This window comes from Vombatus ursinus, unplaced genomic scaffold (assembly GCF_900497805.2).
Source record: "Vombatus ursinus unplaced genomic scaffold, bare-nosed wombat genome assembly UNPS02004704.1, whole genome shotgun sequence".
In the NCBI taxonomy this organism is placed as follows: domain Eukaryota; kingdom Metazoa; phylum Chordata; class Mammalia; order Diprotodontia; family Vombatidae; genus Vombatus; species Vombatus ursinus.
In genome coordinates this window covers 561,214-578,137 of record NW_020944482.1, presented here as the reverse complement: position 1 = coordinate 578,137, position 16,924 = coordinate 561,214, and the positions used below count along the sequence as shown (strand labels likewise).

Here is a 16,924-nt window from a genome sequence, read left to right as displayed (position 1 = left end):
ATTCCGGATCTCCTTTTCTGATTGCTTGACTTTCTTTTCATAATTTTCTTGTTTTTCTTGGATTTTGTTCTTCTTATATTTTTTTAAGTTTTTCCTTAATCTCTCTCATTTGAATTTTAAAGTCTTTTTAAAGTTCTATGAATTCTTTTTGGGCAGGTGACCATTTGACATTACTCTTTGGGGTAGAAGAGGATTTCTTTGCTTTAGTATCCTCCTCTGAAGATGAACCCCAGTATTCTCTATTCCCATAGTAACTCTCTGTGGTTGGATTCTTTCTCCTTTGCCTGTGCATTTTTTTTCTTTGTAGTTTAGTTTTTGTAATCATCTCTAGTTCTGGAGTATTGGGTAATGGTCTCTGGCCTCAGATTGTCCTTCAGTTCTCTCTTCTGGCTTGGAACTAAAACCAAGACCTCCAACCTCCTGTAAGTGCCCACTGCTAGCAGCATCCCACCCTGCTACTTTTGCACTCACCCGGTGTTTATGAATGTTCCTTCTCACCCCCACCATTATCCACAGCAGAGCTCGTCTGGTGTTCTTTGTCACCAGAGGTTCACTCCATCTTCCCTGGCTTAGACACCCTGTACTCTTCACTGTCCCAGGGTAAAAGTTCCTGTGGCTGGGGCTGAGGCTGCTTCCCAATCCAGCTATCCCCAGGGCTTGCCAATTGTTTTTTAAGTGGTCCCTAGCTTGGAGGTGTTTACTCTTCACCCGGACCAAACCCCTTCCTGGATTTTTCTTCAGATATTCTCAGATTGTTCCCAGAAGGACCCCTTTTCTGCCACTTCTCTCATTTATTTTTACCTCTCTATGCTTGCCTTCATGTCCTATTTTTATGTCTTTTGTTGGGGGAAAATCTCGAGTGCTTGGAATTTTCTGACCTACTCCACCATCTTTCCAGAATCTTCTCTCAATATTTTTTTTAATGAAGGGAAAAGGACCTATTTGTACATACCTATCTTGACCCAACCTTTCTACTGATCTCCAGTCTCCCGTTTCCAAATACCTTTCAAATATCTCAAAATGGATGTCTAATAGACCTCTTAAACTAAACATATCTAAAAAAATTATTACCTTTCTCCCAAAACCCTGCCCTTCTCCTCCCTTGCCTTTTACTAAAGAGGGCAACATTATCATCCTAGTCCTTCAAGCTTACAACCGAGGAGTCATTCTAAACAATTCAATATATCTCAGCTCTCAGTTTGAACATCTCTCAAATATGCTCCCTTCTTTCTTCTGACGCTGTCACCACTCTGGTCCAGGCTTTCATCAGCTCATGCCTGGACTGTTGCAATAGCTTGCAGATGAGTCGGCCTGCGTGAAGTCTGTCTCCCTACTCCAATGCATCCTCCATTCAGCTATTAAAATGATTTTTCCTAAAGTGCAGTCACTGACGATGTCACTAGAGATGGTAAATAAATTCGTAGGAACTAAGTGAGCACCAAGTGACATTGTATAGAGGGAGAAGAAAAGAAAGCCCAGGATAGAACACTGAGGGACATCTATGGGTAGAGGTTATGATTTGACTGAGACTTCAGTAAAGGAGATGGAGAAGGAGATTAGGTTAGTTAGGTAGGAAGAGATCCAGGAGAGAATGGTGTCCTAATAACTTAGAGAGTATCAAATAGTAGAGGATAATCAACAGTGTCAAGGGTTCCTTTACGTGAAGAAATGTGAACACTTTAGGTATGCAAGTTTAGATTGTTAAGGTTAAAGACAAGTTGTCTTATCTTGAACGTGGGTGTTTTATATATATATATGTATATATAGTTTTGGCGAGGCATTTGGAGTTAAGTGACTTGCCCAGAGTCACACAGCTAGTGAGTGTTGTGTGTCTGAATCCAGATTTGAACTCAGGTCCTCCTGATTCCAGGGCCTGTGCTCTCTCTAACTGTGCCACCTTGCTGCCTCTCTACCTCTCATTTTCTAGTTTCTCTCTCCTACCTTCTCAAATCACCCTCAGGTTCAGGTAATTTGGTTTTGTTTTCAACTATTCCTTCTCCAGCATTATTTTCCCTCTTAATCCCTCCCCTTGCTTTTACCATTCTGGTAAATGGTACCATTTTACCATTTATTTCTATATTGAATTGATGTTTTTCTACACCAAATTGTGTGTGTGTGTTTGTTCTATTCAACCTTCCTTTGTCAGATAATATTGAGGCTCATCTGATGCTAACTCCTCTACGTTTTCCTCTACCTTTGTATATTATTCTCACACATACCAATTACGAGAAATTCCCAAAACTAAGCTTTATTTCAATCCTTATCCTTTTGATCTCTCTGTAGCATTTAAAATGCTTTCTTTTCTCTATATTCTCTTCCTGTTTATTTGACTACATTTTCTTTGTCTCCTTGGCTATTCTTCATCCATGTCACTTCTGCTAAATATTTGCTTCCCAAGGCTTTGTTCTGGACCTTTTCTCTTTTTTCTCTATACTGTCTCATTTGGTGATCTTATTTGCTTCCCTTGAGTTCAGTTATTATCTTTATGATGATGATTACCAGATATTATATAATCTCCCTAAGTTTTTGTGATTAGTTAGTTAGGTATTTTCAACTGCATCTTTGGTTTCTAAAACTGTATACTCTGTTTACATGCCACATTCAGTATGTCCAAATCAGAACTCATTATTTTTCCCAACAAATTGTCTCTTCTTTCCAACTTCCTTATTGTTTTGGAATCTGTCATCTTAGTCATTCAGGCTTACAACATTGGTATCGTCTTCAACTCCCTACTCTCACTCCACAGAATATTGTCATTTATACCTTTTTAGCATCTCTTGTATACATCCTCTTTACTTAAACAGTTACCACATTAGTTCAGACTGATATCACCTCCTGCCTACACTACCGCAATAGACTTCAATTGATTTGCCTGGCTCTTTCTGTTCCAGTCCATCTTCCATTCAGCTCCTAAAGTGATTTTCCTACAGAGTTGGTCTGGCTATGTCACCTCCCTACTCAGTCCATTCCAGTCATTTTCTCTTACCTCCAGGATCAGATATAAAGTCTTATTTGGTATTTAAAGCTCTTCATAACCTATCCCTTCCTACATTTCCTGTCTTCTTACTGTGTGTCTGTTTTGATGCTTTCATATGATCTAGCTATGCTGGCCTACTTTCTTTACTTCATATATGACATTCTCTCTCCTGTCTCTTATCTTTTTGTACTGTCTTTTGTCCTCATCCTTGGAATGTTCTCTCTCCTTACCTCAGCCTCTTATGTTCCCTGGTTTCCTTTATATCTCATTTCCAGTCCCACTTTTTATTAAGTTTCTCCTCCAATCTCTGCTACTCTGTTTATCATCTACTCTGTATATATCCTTTATGTACCTAACAATTTATTACATGGTATCTTTTCCATTATAGTGTGAGCTCCTTGAAGGTAAGGACTTTTTTCCCCCCCTTTAGTGCTTAATCGTAATGCCTGGCATTAAGTAAGAACTTAATAATTGCTTTTTGATCGACTGATTGATTGAACTAATATCTACCTCTCAAGTCAACAAGCAGTTATTTAGTGCCTACTGTGTGCCGGGAACTGTGCTAAGTGCTAGGGGTATGAAGAAAGACATAAAAACTGTCTGTATTCTTAAGGAACTCACATCTAATTGGGGGAGACAACATGTAAACAGCTATGTAAAAGCAAAATATATACTGGATATGTTGGAGATAATCACAAAAATAAGTCACTAGCTTTAGTGGAGATCAGGAAAGACTTCTTGTAAAAAGTAATATTTTAACCAGGAATTTAAGGTTCCAGGGAAGATAAGGTGTGGAAATGAGGAAAGAGACAGCTCCAGGCATGAGAGATATCCAATAAAAATGCATGGAGTTGGAAGATCAGTTTTTTATGCAAGGAGCAGTAAAAACAGTAAAAGAAGGAAGCATTACTGGATTGCAGAGAATATAGATGGGAGGGGTGTAAGGTGTAAGAACTCTGGAAAGGTAGGAAAGGACCAGATTATTTGTTGTTGTTCAGTTTCAGTCGTGTTTGACTCTTGTGACCCTATTTGGGATTTTCTCGGCAAAGATGCTGTAGTGGTTTGCCCAAAGTCAAGCAGATCATTTTATACTTAGTTCTGGCGGTAATAGGAAGTTTATTGAATAGCAGAATAACATGGTCAGACTTTTGCTTTAGGAAGATCAATTGACAGCCAAGTGGGATAATGAGTGTGAATACACTTGAGGCAGGGAGACCAAACAGAAGGTTGTCACTAGGTATAAGGTGATGCGATCTTGTACCAGGGTGGGCATTTTGTGAGAGGAGAGATATTAGAAAGATATAATCCACCAGTCTTAGCAACTGATTGCACATGGTGGGTGAGAGAGTCAAGAGTCAAAAATGACATCTACTCTGTTAGCTTGTGTAATGAGAGGTTGGTTGTGCCCTTGGAAGTAATAGGGAAGTTAGGAAGAGGAGAGAGGGTTGTGGGGGAATAATAATCAATTTGGTTTTAGATATATTGAGTTTAAAATGCCTGCCTACCACCTTTTTTGCTTTTTCTTTTAGGTATGAATTTTTATTTTTAAGTAAATAGTATATTTCTTCTTTAATATTGTAGTAATTTTTCATGAAATTAAATTTTGGAGTTAAATTTTTGTGTTTTTTTTAAGCAAATATTTTTAATTTATTCATGTACACAGTTTTTTAGCAGTTGATTTATAGCATCACAGATCTGGAACTGAAAGGAAACTCAAAAATTATCTAGTCCAGCCCCTTAGTTTTGGGGAGGAAACTGAAGGAGGTTAATTGACTTTCCCAGCATCATAAAAGTTCTAAGACATGAAGTTGGGATTTTAACCTAGATCATCTGAGTCCAGAGAAAGTGCTATTTTTAATATTAAATTTTTTTATTTTAATATTAAATTTCAAATTTTAATACTAAATAATTATTTAATTAATAAAACCAATATTAATTTTAATTAATTAATTGTTTAATTGATGATTTAATATTAATTTTAATATTAAATTTAAATTTTAATGTTAAATTTTTTAAAGAAATGTTACTCTAATATGCATATTCTAATTACAGAATTTTTTTTAGGGTACTTTTCCTCATGGAATTGATATTTTGACTACAGCTGACTATTTTGCTGTTGGTAACCGATCTAATTGCTTCCTTAATATAAGGTAAGTTTGTACAATTTTTCACTTAAAAATATAAAAATAATTGTGGTAAGGAAAGACAAATTCCCTTATTCGCCATGTTTAAAAAAAATCTTGTTCCATACTTTGATTCCTTTATTTCTTTCTTGGAGGGTGGGATAGCATGTGTCATTATTAGTCCACTGAAATTCTGATTGGTCATTGTGTTGTTCAGAGTTCCTAAGTCTTTCAGGGTTGTTTATCTTACCAGTATTGTTGTCATTGTATACTTTTTTTTTCTGCTTTTCACTTCAGTCTGCATCAGTTTATGCAAGTCTTCCCAGGTTTCTCTGAAACCATGTTCTTTATCATTTCTTCAAGCACAATGTTCTTTCTTCAGATTTATATACTGTAATTTGTTCAACCATTCTCCAATTGATGGATAACCCCTTAATTTCTAGTTCTTTGCCACCTCAAAAAGAGCTATAAGTATTTTCATACATACTTATTTAGAATTTGTTTTACTTGGGACTAATCCCTCCTTTAATTACCTTTCCTCTAACTTTTCCTATTTCTTCTCCCATTTCCCTTCTGTTTCCTTATTGAGTGAAGAGCTTTTCTGTACCCAACTCTGTGTGTATATGTGTGTGTGTGTGTGTGTGTGTGTGTGTGTGTGTGTATGAGTGCATATGCATATGCTTTTACACCTATTTGTCTGTCCCTTGACCAATTCATTGAGAATGAGATTCAGATTTCAAATACTTCCTCCATCACTTCTTTGTTGGTATAGACTTCTACTTCCTCACTCTGATTTTATGTGAGATAATTTTCCCTAACATTCTTTTCCTTTTCTTCCCTTAGTGTATACCTCTTCCTCTTTCTTTCTTTTATAATCAACAACATATTACAGAGTCATTTCCAGGCCTTCTGTCTAAATTAGACCTCTCTATGACCTGTAATGATAGCGTTTTGAGGGGACACATGTATTATTTCCCCATTTTAGAATGTAAGCAGTTTTTCCTTGTTTAGTTTCTTGTTCATGCATGTTTACCTTTTTCTATTTCTCTTGACTCCTTTGTGCTTCTAAATTTCTATGTGGTTTTGGTATTTTTCTCAGGAATGGTTGAAAATCCTCTATTTCATTAAAGGTCTCTTTTTTCTCCTATAGTATTATACTCAATTTGGATAAGTTGTTCTTAGTTGTAAGCCTATATCTTTTGCCTTCTGGAATACCACATTCAAAATTCTCTATTCCATTATAGCGGTGCCAAATTGTGTGTTTTTCTGATTGTGGCTCTTTGTTATTTGAATTCTTTCTTGCTGTTTGCAGTACTTTTTTTTAGACTTGGAAACTCTGGATTTGGCCATCCTCTTCTTGGGAATTTTCATTTGGGAGTTTATTTATAGGTGTGACTGATGGATTTTTTCTTCTTTCTTTTTACCCTTTGATTCTAAGAGGTCTGAGTTGTTTCCTTTTATGATATCCTGAATGTATTTTTTTTTTATGAAGGCTTTCACTGATTCTTAAATTATCTTTTTTCCATCTATTTTCTTGGTCGGTTGTCTTTACCATCAAATATCTTTTATTTTATTTAATCTTTTTTTCAGTTTTTTTTGACTCTAGTAATTCTTATGTTATAGAGTCAGTAGATTTATTATAATTTTCAAGGAGCTCATTGTTTGGGCAAGGTTTTATTTATATCTCTTGCTGCCTGTTGATAATTTATTTTCCAGTTCTTTATTCTATAGCTTTCATTTATATTTCAGTTTTTCCTCTAATGTGGATATTTAATTTATAAAAATATTTTAACTTTTTAAAAAAACTTTTGCCTTATATAGCAAGGAATTTTAGTTGAATGTTCCCAAGCTGTATTTTCCTTTGAGTCTTTGCTTCTAAATGTTTTGAAGTCATTCTCTTCTAGAGAGTGTCTTGGTAGTCTCTGCCATCATCTTTATGATGATGTCCTTTTTTTGTTTGCTTATTCTTCTAGCTTTCTTTCTCACTTTGGACTTCATATTAGGTCCAGGCTCTGTATTCTTTTGGAGGGAATGCCTGGACTAATATTGCTCTTGTTTTCTTGGGGATACTGACTGCTATATTATTTCAGGACAGGTCAGATTGGGGACCTGCAAGCTTTTAGTGCTCCCAAAGGGGTTTGATTCAGGGCAAAATCTGATTGGTCTTTTGGTCTGAATTTTGCAAATTCATGACTTGTGTTTTGGTAATGCGCAGTAGGCCTTTAGGCTTGCATGTTTGGAGTTTCACTGAACTGCTGCTGGACTTAGTCACTATCAGAGAGCTGGAAAGTTCTGCTGGTTCAGGGTGACAGACCTGTAAGCTCTGTTTTGGTCTGAGATTAAATGTCTCAGTTATTCTTCTGTAGGCTTCAGACTAGTCTGGAATCTGGAAACTGAGACCCTATTCTGTTCCTGGAGTTGAAGTCACACAGTTGTTTCCTTCTGAGTTTTCTTTTTGCTTAGTACATAGTTTGCTTCTGCCACCACTTCTGTCCCTGCAGTGCCACCAATAGATGCAGGTCTGTGATTTGACCAAATCAGCTCCGAGTCTGTGTCCTGTAACAGGGTAATTGTGACAAACCTTCAGTTGGCATCTATTTCTGCAAGTTACCCAGCTTTAGGCCCCTATATTAGGTGTCTAGGATGTCTTCTTGCTCTGCTGGACAACTTCTCCCTGTGCTGCAATCATTATCCTGTACCTAGCTACAACCTGTCCTTGACATCTGTCTCCTTATGCCAACATGAGCCAGGAAAATGACTTAACTGTGGCTTTTCTTGTATTTCTTTATTAGTGTTCTAGTACCTTCTTTGGATTTGTTTGGAAGAAGTTTTTTGTAGGGGGAGGTTGGAGGGAGGAACTTCATTGTACTTCTTATTACTCCATCTCCAATCTGGGGAGGTAGTGGAGTGTTGGGGTAGAGTTTTTTTTAATGTTCATTGGTAGTATTTATTGTGTCAAAACAAAATGAATCACTGCACATGATTTGACAATGCTAAAAATTGCTTTGGACACTGTTACCTGGAACATTATTTCATATCCATTTGATATAATTATTTCTGTTGCATTTTATTTATTATTTCTACAGCACATTCTGTAGAACATGAATTGCATTCTCTACTCCCCTACCCTCACCACTTTCCCCCCAAAATGTATACTCCTTGAGGCCAGGGAATTTTTGTCTTCGTGTTCAACACCATGTCACTTTTTAAGTGTTTGATGAATTGCATCTTAATAATCCATTGTGATTCTGATTGTGAGGAGAGAGCTTACTTACATTTTGGAACTGTATTTGTACTCTCTGTAATTATTGGGCAAGGTAACTTGTGATAGTCTATATAATTAATATTTTTGTCACTCTACAGGAATTTATCTCACAAATAAACAAAAATAGTTGAAAGCTTTTCTCTCCCATTTGTGTGGCATTTCTGCTGAATGTTATGAACATATTGATTCTCTCAAGATAAAATATAAGAATGGAAAGTGTCAGAAACAATTTTTCTGCATGATCAAAGTTTGTAGACACCTGGTATAGAAGTTTTAGTTCGAAGATTTATGGGGTAGTTCCCTAGCTTGGTCACTGCTGTTTCTTGCGGTCAAGCACTTAGATAATTCACTCATTTGGTCTGGATTGTTTTTTTCTTAAGGTCCACTAAGGACCTGTGAGATCTATAAACTAAAAAGTTGCCACCACCACCCCTGCCCTGCATCTCATTGTTGCCTTTTCTAAAGTGTAATTATTTCCCAGGTTTTACTGGAAGACAGAATTTCTTTATTTTGTGCTGGTTATCTTACTACCAAGCAAAACATACCTTATTTTTGTTTTTTTTTTTCTCTTATAAATTTGTTGTAGAATATCTAACATGTTTTCATTATTACCTTTCACATTTCATTCTTGTTTATTGTATAATCTTTATCTCAGAGTTTAGAATAACAGACTCATAGGATCTAGTCCATTCTGTACACATGAGAAAGCAAAGGCCTAGAGAACTGAAGTGGGCCTGAGAGCTCATTTTAAGTAACAGAGACAAGATTGGAATACATTTCTCTTGAAGTCTAGTCCAGTGTTCTTTTCCATTTTATCCTCTGGTTTCTTCATTCTAATCCTGCTTAAAATTTTGAAACATTAGTTGAATTCTACCTTTTATGAAGCTTAAATATGATGGTATATGTGCATACATATGTGCATAGTGTACCTTAAAAATAGAGTGCCCAAAAGAATTGGAAATTGAGGGGATGCCCATCAGTTGGAGAATGTCTGAACAAGTTGTGGTATATGAATGTAATGGAATGCTATTGTTCCATAAGAAATGGTGAGCAGGCAACTTCAGAAAAACCTGCACAGACTTATATGAACTGATGCTGAATGAAATCAGCAGAACCAGGAGAACATTGTACACAGTAACAGCCACACTGTGCGATGACTGACTTTGACAGACTTGGGTCTTCTCAGCAATGCAAGGACCTAAGACAACTCCAAAAGGCTCATGATGGAAAATGTTATCCCCATCTAGAGAAAAAACTATGGAGTCTCAATGCAGATGGAAGCATGCTATTTGCTCTCCTTTTTCTTTGTTGTTTCGTGTGCTTCATTCTCATGGTTCCTCCCATTGGTTCTAATTGTTCTTTACATCATAACTAATAGGGAAATAGGCTCAATATGATTGTGTAAACAGAGCCTGTGTCAGATTGCACGCTGTCTTGGCGAACAGAGAGGAGAGAGAGAGAGAGAAAATTTAAAACTCAAAATCTTAAGGAAATAAATGTTGAAAACTAAAAATAAATAAATTATTTAACAAAAGGAAGTAGGAAAGTTTAAGCCAAAAAGGTAAAATATAAGCACATTATATTGAATGGAAATATATTGCCATACACACAAATCTTCTGGTAGTCAAAGAGATTTTAGCAGTGGTCTAAAGTTTATAGTGGTTCTTTAATTATTTTGAATTTTAAAAGAAATTTTGTTTCCTATATTTTAAACTATGCCTAAAAGGTAGAAGAATGAAAAAAATATAGAGTGCCCAGTTTTCATGAACAATTTAGGATATGGATAATACGAGTGACTTTTTGGGTTGATGAGTAGTTAGTGTTTGAGAAATTTGTCCATAGGTTCTTTTAAAGAGATTGCATCAACATGGTGTACTTGTGACACCCCAGCCTTCCATCCCCCAACCATTCTTACCACATTGTTTTGTTGTTGTATTTGTTATCCTACTATTGTTTTCTAGATCTTTTTTTTTTTTTTTTTGGTCCAAGTTGTTCCGTTATTCCAGAAATATTCCTTACTTTCCCTGTCAAGCCTGCTCTTTTTCTTCCTTCTTTCAGGCAATTTTAAATCTTTCTGCTTACTTAAAAGCTTTCTTGGACTGATCAGAAGAGTTGATAAATTTTCCCACCTCTCAGCTTGAAAACTCTTGTGACTATAGACTGTGTTTAACATTTCAGTAATATACGACTTCTTTGCTCTGCAAAAGATAAATATTGATCCTATTTTTTGGAAGGAAGGAAACAAGTATTTATTAAGCACTGTGTGCCAGGCACTACCCTACTAAGTGCTTTACAAATATTATCTTATTTTATTCTTACAACAGCCCTGTTAGGTAGGTTCTATTATTATCTCTATGTTACAGTCCATTTTAAGGTTGAGGAAACTAAAGCAGATAAACCTTAAATAATTTGCCCAGGATCACACAGCTGGTAGATCTAAGGCAGGATTTGAATTCAGGTTGTCATGACTTCAGTCCTGCTGCACTGAGTATCCTTTGTTTCAGTGTTCGCTGGTCTCCACATTTTTTGATCACGTAACATATCTAATCAATAAAATGTTTTCTCTAGTATATATATTTTTATTGATAAATTATACATATGTACTAACATGTATATTATAAATCATATAAAAAAAGATTTAAAAGGCTGAGGAGTTGAAAAATATTTTGAAGTATTTTTCTTTTGTTTTACTTATTAAGAGGATACAAATATTTTTCTCTTAAAATTTATCAATATTTTTAATGAGCAATGGTGAAACAATTATGCTTCTTTGTTTTTCAAATTTTAACTACTTTGAAAACATAATTTGAAATTCAGATTATAAGTTCAGATTAGATTGCTACTTGGTTCTAATAATTGAAGAAATATGGAACAAGTACTTTATTAAATAATAATCAAGTCATATATTATCGTCATAATATTAATTTTAATCTCACCCACCTGTTAAAATTCTTTGTTGAAACTTAGCAAGTAAATTTCCTTCTCCTTGATATTCATCAGACATTGCTTTTTCCCCCCCAAAATTATTTATTTATTTTTAGCAATCATTTTAAAAAAATTTGAGTTCCGTATTCTCCCCCTCCCTCTGCCCCTCCTCTAACCTGTTGAGAAGGCAAGCAGTACATAAATTATACATGTTCAGTCATGTAAAATTTACTTCCATACAATGATGCAAAAAAAAAAGGCAAGAAAAATAAAGAAAATGAATAGATTATACTTGAATTTGTACTTGGACATTATCTGTTCCCTCTCTGGAGGTGGATAGCATTTTTTATCATGAATCATTCAGAATTCTCTTGGATAAAATTGTATTTATCAGAGTAGCTAAGTCTTTCGAGTTGATTATCTTACAATATTGCTGTTACTGTGTACAGTTCTTGCTTTGCTAACTTCATCAATTCATAGGTCTTCCCAGGTTGTTCTAAAACCATCCTGCTCCTCATTTCTACAGTAGTAGAATACAGTAGTATTGCATCACAATCATTTACAACTTATTCAGCCATTCCTCAATTGATGGACATCCTCATACTTTCCAATTCTTTGCCACCACAAAAAGATCTGTAAAAATAATTTTATACATATAAGGTTCTATTCCTTTTTTTTTTTACTTTTTTGAGATACAGACTTAGCAGTGGTATTGCTGGGTTATAGGGTATGGACGGTATTATGTTCCTTTGGGCATAGTTCCAAAGTGTTCTCCAGAATGTTTTGACCAGTTCATTACTCCACCAAGAGTTTATTAGTGTACCTATTTTCCCCTCCTCCCCTGTAGCATTTGGCATTTATAGGGATGAGGTGGTATTTCAGAATTGTTTTAAATTGCATTCTTCTAACTGATAGTAATTTAGAGCATTTTTTTCATATGATTGTAGATGATTTTGATTTGTTCTTCTGAAAACTACCTGTTCATATCCTTTGACCATTTTTCAATTAGAGAATGACTCTTATTTTTATAAATTTGATTCTGTTCCCTATGTATTTGAGAAATGAAGCCTTTATCAGAAAAAATTTGCGTTAAGATTTTCCCTCGGTTTCCTACTTTTCTTCTAATTTTGGTTGAATTGGTTTTGTTCGTGCAAAATTTTTAAAATTTCATTATAATCATAATTATACATTTTGCTTCCCATGATTTTCTGTTTCTTGTTTTGTCATAAATTCTTTTATTATCCATAGATCTGAAAGGTAAAATTTTCCATGCTCCCCTAATTTGTTTATATCACCCTTTATGTTTAAATCATGTACCCATTTTGACCATATCTTGGTGGATGGTGTGCTGTGTGAGCCTACAGCTTGCTTCTGCCAAATTGCTTTCCAGTTTTCCCTGCAATTTTTGAGAAAAAGTGAGTTTTTGCCCTCAAAACTTGGATCTTTGGGGTTCTCAAACATTAGATTATTATGCTCATTTCTTGCTGTGTGTTGTGTACCTAATCTGTTCCACTGATCTATTATTTTATTTCTTAGCCAGTATGAGATTGGTTTGATGATTGCCACTTTGTAATATAGTTTGAAATCTGATACTACTAGGCTGCCTTCACATTTTTCTTTTTTTTTTTCTTTTCTTTTTCTAAAAATAAATGAGAGAAGAAAAAGAAACATTATAAAATTAAATATTAAAACTCAAATACAAAATAAGAAAATAAAAAAAGTCATGCGCACAGCAAAATATGAGAGAATTCAAAATATATAGCAATAAATTAATATTTCAAGAAGACCTATGCAATAAATACTGCATGTTGTGTTGAGAGCTATCCATCATTTCTTTGCTTCCTTGTAAGTTTTCTTTTGTTCTCTGCTGTGTACTTTTACGTTTTTCTTTTTTCCCCCTTCCTCATCCCCCACCTCATCCCAGAAGGCTATAATTAAGTGTGGATATATTTATAGATATGGATATACATATACATATGTATACCTACATACATACATATATACATACATACATAAATAAACATACACTTTCCCTAACAAATTCTATTCCTAATCGTTTTCTTTTTTCTTTTGTTTTCTTTTTGGCTAGGCAATGGGGTTAAGTGACTTGCCCAGGGTCACACAGCTAGTAAGTGTTATGTGTCTGAGGTCAGATTTGAATTCAGGTCCTCCTGAATCCAGGGCTGGTGCTCTATCCACTGCCGCCACCTAGCTGCCCCCTATTCCTGGTCTTTGTTTTATGTTTATGCATATCTCTTATTTCCTATCCCTCTTTACTCTAGTTCTTCTCTTCTTCCCGCTACATTGCCTTCCTGTTACTTAACCTTCCCCCCACAAAGATTCCTCCCATCCCATAAATCTAAACCCCCTTCTATAACCTCCCCTTACCTATTCCCTCACGAGATCCCTCCCTTATTCTCTCCTCCCTCTCTATCCCCTTAGCATTTTATTTCTTTCTGAATTTAGAAGACTTTTATATTCTTCTAGATATATATGTATTGTTCCCTCTTGACCCCATTCCTGATGAAAGTACGTTATCAGAACTAATAGCCCTTCTCCTCCATCTAATTCCTCTGTGTCTGTTCTTCCTCTCATGCCTCATTTATGTAAGAGAACTAGTCATTTTAGCTGTTCGTGAACAGTTTTACTTTTTAAAGTCTTATCATACTCAGGTCTACCTCACTCTTTCTTATGAACTACCCAATTACGAATAACAATCTTAGACATATGTTTTACATTTTATATACATAAAAGATAAATAGTCTGTCCTTATTGAGTCCCTTGTAATTAGTCTTTGGTATGTACCTTATATTTCTCTTGACCTTTATATGTCAAATCTATTAAGTTCAGGGTTTTTTTTTTTTAAACACAGTAGTGAAAGTCTTAACAGTTCACTAAATATCCATTTTTTTTCATTGAGGATTATGCTTAGCTTTGCTGGGTATGATATTTTCTGCCAGAACCCCAGTTCTTTTGCTCTTCAATATATACTGTTCGAAGACCTGCGGTCTTTTCGTGTTGCAGGTGTTGTGTGATTCTGATTGTGGCACTGCCATATTTAAATATATTTTTTCTGTTGCTCATAATATTTTATCCTTGAACTGGGGATTTTGGAATTTGGCTATAATTCCTGTGGGTTTCCTTGTATGATCTCTTTCATGTGTTTATCAGTGGATTTTTTTTCTATTTCTGCTTTCCCCTCTTGCTCTAATGCTTCAGAACAATTTTCTTTAATTACCTATTGTATTATTGTATCAAGATTCTTTTTGTGATCATAGCTTCGGGTAGTCTGATTGTTCTTATGTTTTCTCTTTTTGATTTGTTCTCCAGATCAAAAACCATCATATCATCTGCAGAGAGCGATAGCTTTGTTTCTTCTTTGCCTATTCTAATGCCTTCAGTGTCTTTTTCTTCTCTTATTGCTAAAGCTAACATTTCTAGTACAATATTGAGTAACAGTGATGATACTTCTTTTTCTTCTTTTTTTTTTGTTTGTTTTTCCTCAATCTCTCTCATTTGATTTTTAAAGTTCTTCTATGAGTTTTTTTTGGGGGGGGGCAGTTGACCATTTGACATTACTCTTTGGGGCAGAAGAGAGTTTCTTTACTTCAGTGTCCTTTTCTGAAGATGAACCCCAGTCGTAATTCTCTGTGTTTGAATTCATTCTCCTTTGTGCATTTTTTTTTTGGTAGTTGCTTAATTTTTGTAATCACCTCTAGTCCTGGGGTATGGGGGATGGTGCCTCTGGCCTCAGATCCTCCTTTAGTTCTCTCTGGCTTGGAACCTAGACTAAGATCTCCAGCCTTATGTAAATGCCATAGCTACTGGTGTCCCTGCCCCACTGCTCCTGCACTCACGAGGTGTGTGCTGGTTCCTTCTCACACCTGGCCATGTCTCTGCAGCACAGCTGGGTCTCGAGTTCTTTGTCAGCAGAGGTTCCCTCTATCTTCCCAGGCTCAGATGCCCAACTCCCCTCACTGACCCTGGGTAGGCAGCCTCCAACCCAACTAACCCCAGGACTTGCCCCTTATTGTTTAAGGGGTTACTAGTCTAGAAGTGGTTACTCTTCACAGGGACCAAACTTTGTCCTGGGATTTTTCATTAGATTTTCGTGGATTTTCCCAGAAGACTACCCTGTTCTGCCCCTACTCTTATTTATTTTTACGTATCCATGTTCACCCTGAGGCACTATTGTAGCTCTTTTGTGGGAGAAAATCTTGAGAGCTTGGAATTTTCTGACCTACTACACCATCTTCGCAGAATCCTCTCCACATTTCTTTATTTATTCCCTTTATATTCTTGACTTTTTCTTCTCCAAGATTTATTTTGTTATTGTTTTTTATTCCTCTATAAAATAATTCTGTGGAAGTTTGATTGGTGTGACACAGAATAAGTAAATTAATTTTGGTAAGATTGTCGTTTTTATTATTGACTTGGCCTACCCATGAACAATTAATATTTCTCCACTTGTTTAGATATGTCTTTATTTGTGTGAAAAGTGTTTTGTGGGGGGCAACTAGGTGGTGCAGTAGATAGAATATCGGCCCTGCATTCAGGAGGACCTGAGTTCACATCCAGCCTCAGACACATAACACTTACTATCTGTGTGACTGGGCAAGTCACTTAATCCCATTGCTTAGGCCACCCCCCCCCAAAACAAAACAAAACAAAACAAAACTGTTTTGTAAATGTGTTTCTGAGTTTGTCTTGGCAAGTAGACTCTCAAGTATTTTATATATCTTTCCATCTCTTTCTCCTGGATTTTTTGGTGACATATAGAAATGCTGATGATGTATAATCCTACCGCTTTGCTAAAGATGTTAATGGTTTCACTTAGTTTTTTTGTTGGTTCTCTAGGATTCTGTAAGTATACCATTCCAGCATCTACCAAAAATGATAGTTTTGTTTTCTCATTGACTATTCTAATTCCTTAAAGTTTTTTTTGTCTTATTGCTATAGCTAGCATTTCTAGAACAATATTGAATAATAGTATTGATAATAGGCATCCTTGTTTCACACCTGATCTTACTGGGAAGGCTTCTAGTTTATCCTTATTATGATAATACTTGCTCTTGTTTTTAGATAGATACTACTTAATCATTTCAAGGAAAGCTCCTTTTATTCCTATTCTTTCTAGTCCTTTAAATAGGAATGACTTTAATTTTGTCAAAAGATTTTTCTGCATCTATTGAGTTAATCATATGATTTTTGTTATTGATATAGTCAATTACATTGAAAGTTTTCCTAATATTGAACCAGCCCTTCATTCCTGGTATAAATCCCACCTGGTCACAGTGTATGATCTTTGTAATAATTGGTGTAATGTCTGTGCTAGTATTTAAAGTTTTTGCATCATTAGGGAAATTGTTCTATAGTTTTATTTCACTGTTTTTGCTCCTCCTGACTTAGGTATCAAAACCATATTTGTGTCATAAAAAGAATAAAAAAAGAAGCAGTTTATATAGAATTGGAATTAGTTGTTCTTTCAGTGTTTGGTACAATTAATTTTTAATCCATTTAGTCCTGGGGATTTTTTTCTTAGGAGCTCATTTATGGCTTGTTCAATTTGTTTTTCTAAGACTGGATTCTTTAAGTATTCTATTTCCTCTTCTGTTAATCTGGTCAATTTATATT

The 16,924-nt window shown here is 35.3% G+C and overlaps 1 protein-coding gene across 1 annotated transcript in view; it reads left to right on the top strand.

Annotated features, from left to right (window-relative positions):
* Nucleotides 1-16,924, top strand: part of TBCD (tubulin folding cofactor D) — a 445,631-nt gene that overhangs the window by 236,891 nt on the left and 191,816 nt on the right. The window contains exon 18 of the mRNA XM_027840857.1: nt 5,042-5,127. Within this exon, the coding sequence (XP_027696658.1) occupies nt 5,042-5,127 (86 nt within the window). The remainder of the gene's footprint in view (nt 1-5,041; nt 5,128-16,924) is intronic.